The sequence below is a fragment of the Trachurus trachurus genome, assembly GCF_905171665.1.
Source record: "Trachurus trachurus genome assembly, chromosome: 8".
NCBI lineage: Eukaryota > Metazoa > Chordata > Actinopteri > Carangiformes > Carangidae > Trachurus > Trachurus trachurus.
The window spans coordinates 7,854,599-7,861,773 of NC_139905.1; the positions used below are offsets into that span (position 1 = coordinate 7,854,599).

A 7,175-nucleotide genomic window follows, 5' to 3' on the forward strand; every position below is an offset into this window, starting at 1 on the left:
TCGACCTCTGTCTCACAACATGAAGAAGCAGAGGGCGACCTCGCTGTTCTTGGTCCTATTTTCCACAAGTTCTGCCAACATTTTAAAGCCATACCTCAGCGGTTAAAGCTCCAGAGCCATAAAGCTGCGGGCCACTTGTAAAATCTCTCATTTTACGTTTTAATTGAGGTACTTAGTTTGACTGCATAAACCACAATTCACATTATATAAAATAACATTGTCTCTCTCTCTCTCTTTAAACTGCCAGCTGATACGTCCTGGGAGTGATGCACTGGCTTCCCCTGGTTGCCATGGTGATTGCCTCGGCCCTGCCCTTCCCTCACAACCCCGTGTCCAGGATTGCTGCCGCGACAACAGAGCCTGGCTTTGACGACCAGAGAGAGCGCCGTCATGACCCGGCCGCCAGCCTCGCAGCTCCGACTGTGGACTACAACTTCCATGGAAATGCCTCACAGACGGACTTAAACAGACAAAACCTCCAGAGCCCTAAGGATTATGTGAAATCCTCCGCACATGAAGAGACCTCCACGTTCCAAGTGGAGAAACAAGAGACATACCAATCAAATAGCAACTCAGGCAGCAATGACAAACACAGTGTCAGTTCGGATATTCCCACAGAAGCAGCAACACTCAGGACCGAGGGTATTTCTGAGGATAATTCTTTACCAAAGGACTACAAGGCTGAAAGTAGCAGCAACAGCAGGCAAGATTACTCCAATTTTGTGAACTTCTCCAAGAAGGACAGACTTCAGGACTCTACAGATCGACCGTTGCAGGTTTCTGCAGCGGAAAACCACAATGTTGTCAGTCCTGTTGCAAACCTAAAGGGTCAAAGAGGACCAGAACCGACTGTTCCCTCAGAGCAGTTGAGAGATACATCATCAACAGTGAGGAGGACGGGGATGCAGCGGACGCCGGGAGCTGAGAGACGTCCGGCTGAGGAGAGGTTGACGCTGGAGGCAGGGCTGGGTCTGGGAACCGGGCTGGACAGCATCCTAGAGGGAGACGAGATGTTACTGGACGCACATCCTCGAGTCCTGTTCTCACCCTCCCTGTCTCCCCCAGAACACCCACCTCACCTGCTCATGTTGGAGACCGGCCTGCTGGAGGAGGACGGCGACGGGGAGGAGCAGGAGGACGCGGACGGACACATCGAGGGACACGGGGACCGGGCGATCGACAGGAGCACGACTCTGAGTTGGATAGACACTGCCAGAGTTAACGGCGAGGGCACCCGTCCCGTCAAAAGAGACAAACGCTCACACTTGATGGACAGACGGAGGGGGGAAAAGTCGGTGTGCGAGTCAGAAAGCGGTTGGGTCACCGACAAGAGGAGCGCCATCGACTCTCACGGTCATATGGTCACCATCTTGCAGGAAATCCAGACCCAGACAGGACCACTCAAACAGTACTTCTATGAGACTCGCTGTCGCCAGGCCGAGCAGCAGAGCAACTCTAGCCGGTCGAGGGGTGCGGGCTCGGCGGCGAAATCCCCGGCGATGGGTGTAGCCGGGGCGGGCTGCTTGGGCGTGGATAAAAAACAGTGGCTGAGCGAGTGCAAAGCCAAGCAGTCGTTTGTCCGAGCGCTCACCAAAGATGAAAACAACAGAACCGGGTGGAGGTGGATCCGCATCGACTCGTCCTGCGTCTGCGTGCTGCTGTCCAGAACCAATCAGGTGGCAGGGAGGGAGGTCTTGTCGAGGAAGGGGAGAGGCTGAGCGAGGGAGAGGAGGAGGGAGGTATGGAAGATGGAAGAGGAGGGGGCGGGGCGGGGGGGTTGAGGGAGTTTGCAAGAAGTAGAAAGTGACACAGAGCAGAGCAGCTGTGACATCCCTCTGTGTGCACTTTCACTTGCTTAAAATGATGGAAGATATTCCTGCCTTAATCCACAGTTTTCCTCCTTTTTCCGATCCCTCCTTCCACCTCAGCCTCAAAAGACTTTTGAAAAAAACAAGAAGACCTCAATACTAGCTCTAAGGAAAATTGTCATTCATAGAGATTTTACTTTTAAAAAGTACTGTTTTTGTATGATTTATCTTTCATAATCTAAGTTATTTTTGATTAGTATGTAAGCATGTGTATGTCTTTGATATTAATATATTCCTTTACGTATGTGTACAATATGACACCAGTATACCTTTATGTATGAAGCTATGTATATCTGTGTGTATTTATAGAAGAAGTGTCTGATGATAATTCCAGCCTCTGGTCCAGTCAGGTTGTGAGAGGAAGGAGCGCCACCTACTGAGGCTCCATTTTACTGCTCCACACTGTTCCCATATGGATCACCACATATGATGCAACGGTGCTTTTTAGAGTCCGATGGCGGGAAAATATATTTGATATGCAAACGAACAGCATGGGCACATTTCACTGAGGCTGATGATTCGTCCCTCCTTCGTCTGTGGAGCTTGTTTGTGAAATGTGGTTCCTTGATGTCAATTCTTGTGGAGTTGTAGTAAAAAAGCAACTGGACTTATTCTCTTGTTTGAAGACATTTCACCCCTCATCCAAGAGGCTTCTTCAGTTCTGAGACTAATGCAAGAAACACAGGTATTTAAACCCAGAGTGGGTGGTTCTGTGTTTGGTCTCTGGTGAAACCAAAGTCACATGAGCCTGTGAATATTCTCATTTGTCCAGGTCATCGTTATCCCCAAAGAAATTAAAATCAAAAGCAACTGGATTTAAAGCAAATAACCAAGTCCTGTTGCTTTTGATTTAAATTTCTTTGGGGACAAAGTCACATGACCACACCCCCAGTTTCGAGGGTGTGTGGTCATGTGACTGAAGTCTCGGGGGTGTGGTACTGTGATTTTGGTACCAACCATAGGATCACCCTGGGTTTCTACTAAAGAAGCCTCTTGGATGAGCGGTGAAACGTCTTCAAACAAGAGAAGAAGTCCAGTTGCTTTTTTGCTACAACTCCACAAGAATAAGATGACCTGGATGACTGAGAACCTTCACGGACATTGATGTCAATTATATGACACATAAAGAAGGTCATTTTACCATCTGCTGATTTGTTCGGTTTGACTGCCAAACATCGTAATAAAGGATCTTTGTACTCATTAAATGATAAATTTAATAACTCTGAATTAGTCCTCTGCAATTTATTTTATAAAGGCATTGTGTTAATATCATTCCTCTCATCAAATTCTCAAGACAATATATATATTACTTCACAAACACATTGTTATGTTTTTTTTGACTAAAAGCAGCAACTACAAGCTGTGTTTAGGCTCATGTGGAATTAAATAAAAATTACATACCTCAACATAGGCTACTCTCTCAAGTTGTAGATGGAGTTTTGTCATGATAAAGCATTCATCAGGCCATGGCCGGGCTCGGTGGAAGTGAGATTATCTTTTCCTCCTGTGATTTTTTCCTGTATCACATTTTTCAAAAAATAAAAATAGAGATACTTGAGGAATATCCTATAGCTAATACCAGTAAATAGTAAAGTAGTAGTAAATGTGCTGTGACTATGCGACCATGTCAGGGGGCACAAAAGGGTTACACACACAGACTGTAAAAAGAACACAAAGCAAACAGATTCAGAAAACGTACTGTAAATACTCACAGCAACAGTGTTTCCAGTGGGGGGGGACACTACAAAGTGATTAACTTGAGTGAGTCGGACAAACTTGTTGAGCTTTCTCCCAACTCCAAGCCGTCATTAACCGCGAAGGCCGAACTGAGATAAAATAAAACGATCGGGTCTACGGAGAATTAATTTGCGCTGCGTCACAAGCTAGCCGTTAGCCCGCCGCTACAACCACAACCCTAGCTACTGTTACCTAGCAACCTTGACAAGTTACGCATTCCCTTGAGGCGAGAAACGTTTTGCTCTCTGTTGGTGTTTGCTCTCATTTTCGGTTTACAGTGAATATTGGAAGAGATACGGCCACGAAGTATCCACCTGTTAGGGTGTTTAGCCCATACATCCATGGTTTAGCCACGTCCCAACTCAAGTTCCAAGTCTACAAAGGTGAAAGGTCTAGTTTACGAGGGTTTTTGCTGTCGGTCACAATCATAGACAGTGGCCGCCATTCACAAAGCGCGGGTCCCGTAACTAAGCAACTTGAGAACAGAACTTTTTTTCACAACAACTTGGGATGTGTTGGCGAACAGTTAGCTGTTGAAATGAGCCAAAACAAAGACGGTTCATAAACCCAACACAGTACTTAGCATTTAGTAAGTTAATTTAGGTGCGCGGATAGGAGTCAGGACACGGAGGATCCACCTGTTGGAGGTTGTAGGCCAGCCCAGGACACGAAAGGACATTTTTGTCGACTGCTAAGTCATCCCTGTACAATCAGAGCTCAAACTCACCTTCAGACAGATTTGTTGTTGCTTTGTGACTTCACAGGTTGGTTACTTTCAAGTGTCCCCTGGAAACACCTGCATTGTGATAATTTCAGCATACATTATTGAAATGTATGTTATTCTTAATTAAGCTCTTATGTTTCAATTTAACATACCAGTTCTATGTTTTGCCTGTAAAATCTTTTTACATACAGTCTATGATCTGGACCATTTGGTAGCTATAGTGTGGCTATCTGTTGTGGATTAAAAATGTTATTATATCATTAAATAGGAGTGTTGTGTAATTATAATAGAAATGCAAACATCTCTAACAGCTGAATAATATAATCAACATTGAACTACCACACTGCTCTGATATACCTGCCGAGAGAAAGAATAAAACAAATCAAAGGTCAAATAAAAACATTGAAAACTTTGCGATGATCAGCAGATCCACCTGGATCGCTTTATTTTTTTTTCTTTTACATCACCATTTTCATTATCATCATCATTATTGTTTATTTTCCCAGATGATATTTTCAATTTGTATTACTATCACTTTAATCATGGAAATCTGATAAATCATTGCACAATTTGTTCTCAAAATGTACACATACAGTAGCATATTTGAATGACCATTTTCAATGTTTCATATTTACTTTTAAAACTAGTTCAAATGAAGTCAAGAAGGAACGGAACATGTACATACATTTATCCAATACATACCTAAAGAAAATAAATAGTTATCGTAAAAAATAAAAAATACAACTGAAAAAAATACACACATTTTACAAATTGATCCCCAGGCTCCCACCCCTGTAGGTTTATCATACAGATATATATTTTTTTAACGACACCTCATATCACCTTCACCACCAAAAAAATGTTTTTAGGTCATTGTCGTTTGTTTGACATGCATCGTAAACACAGAGGCTAAAGGTTTTGTTTCCTGGGCTTCCTCGGGCTCGCCCCTCTCTTCCTGCCTCTCTCTGATCTCACCCCCCAGAGAGCTCTTGGTTTCTGTTATGGCTTGTGTGTGCAGTAAAATGACCAGTTTCTGTCCATCCTGTTGTTGTTGTTTTTTTGTTTTTTTCCCCCTCCTCCCTTTGAGACGCTGTTTTGTCTCTCTGTTGCCTCTCCCATCACCAGGATTACCCAAGACCCTGAGCTGATGATTACAGGTCATAAACCGCAGAGTGACATTATGGAGGGCTACTGAGGAATTCAAGCTTGAGTCAGGCTTCAATAACACATCTTTCTCAATATCATTAAAACGTAACGATCATTTTCCAGTAAGACATTCTTTACAAAGGGTTTTGTAAGGTAATTGGTACTTGTGTGTTATAGGCCACTAATGAGCTACTGTACTGTGAAAGTTTTCGAGCCAGTTTATGACAGATGACAGATGCCACCTGCGTTATCTCTAATGACTTTGTGATGCTATATTAGAGGGCATCAGTGCTAACTTACGATGCTCACATGTCAATGTCAGCATTATTTACAGTAAAATCTTAGGAAATAACTTGAGTTAAGGTCAGCGGATCATAAAGATTATTATAAATCATCCTCAGGAGACAATGAATATCTCAACCAAATTTCAGGGCAATCCATCGAATGGTTGTTCAGGTATTTCAGGCTAAAACTAGAGCCAATGTGTTGCAGATTTGAAAAGGAACAGTCAAAACTGAAATCAGACCTATTTAGTTTCAGTCGTAACAGGTTCATCCTCACCTTTTTGTCCCTAGCATGGACCACACTCCCAAAACAAAGGCGCCTTACATTTCCAACAATGCAACTCAAAAGCCCTCAGTCTCCTAAAGGCACATGTATTTCTAAGCCAGTGCCTCTAAGCTCTGTTGAACATCTGAAGTTTGAGCTGGATGACTTCACTGTAACATCATGAAAGTCAATTAATCAAAGTTAACAACCCGCAGAGCCACAGACAGCAGCATCAGTAGGCTTCCTGTCACGTACTGTCCCTTTAACATGTAAAGATCACATGAACCCTTTGTAAAGAACGCCTTTTTAGAACGTGGCACTAACACCAACTTTATGGATTACCTGCCGTCAACGACAACGCAGAATCATTGAACACAATGCCCCTGTGGCCTCGCTCCACCCTGTCCCATCCAACCTCCGAGCCTTTGATCTCCACAATGGGCTCCCTTCAAAAGAAATTACTCAGCCTATCGGTTTTCAAGGTGCCCAATAGACAAAGCTCGAGGAGGGTCTCTCTGATGTGGTCGGAGATAAATGGTGGTCTGAATTCGGACACGTTTTACGACACCGCTCCGACCAGTTGGGGACACTCAGACCCTCGAACAATAGAGCCACCATGGCCGACACTGGACACCAGCCGCCTTACAAGTAGAAAGGAGAACACCGGTGTTGTTTAGAGTTGTGGTACATTTATGTCCATTTTACCCCCCCTCCCCGACCCCCCACGCCCCCAATGGTTTTACAGTTTAAACATCCTCCTAGTCCTCATTAAAAAACACCTGTTGTTGAGCAGACGTTGTAAGGCGACACCTTTAGTTGTTTTTGTACTGTAAAGAGAATAAATGGCAGCGAGTGACTTCCTCTTAATGTAGGAAAATAAGCCCTGATATTGCCAACTGTGCAACCACAGAGAGAGAGAGGGGTGGGGTGGGATTGGGGGGTAGAGGGGGGGGGGGGTGGTCTGCACGCCTGGCACGAACATAACCAACACCGTCGTTGTCCTTTTTTAACCCCGAACACAGGGAGAAAGAGAGAGATAGAGAGCAAAGACAGAGTGACAGGAAGAGAGAGAGACAGAGAGAGAAAACAGCTGATCCCATTCAACCTTCCTGGTCTGGTCGGAAAATACATTCATACATTCTTCATGTCAT

General features: G+C 44.3%; 1 protein-coding gene across 1 annotated transcript; it reads left to right on the forward strand.

Moving 5' to 3' along the window:
* Positions 1 to 266: 266 nt before the first annotated feature.
* Positions 267 to 1,718, forward strand: ntf4 (neurotrophin 4; the record flags this gene model as incomplete). Its single annotated transcript, XM_083976884.1, has 1 exon — positions 267 to 1,718. One exon carries the CDS (start codon positions 267 to 269, stop codon positions 1,716 to 1,718), a length of 1,452 nt encoding a protein of 483 aa, XP_083833010.1.
* Between the last annotated feature and the right edge of the window lie 5,457 nt (positions 1,719 to 7,175).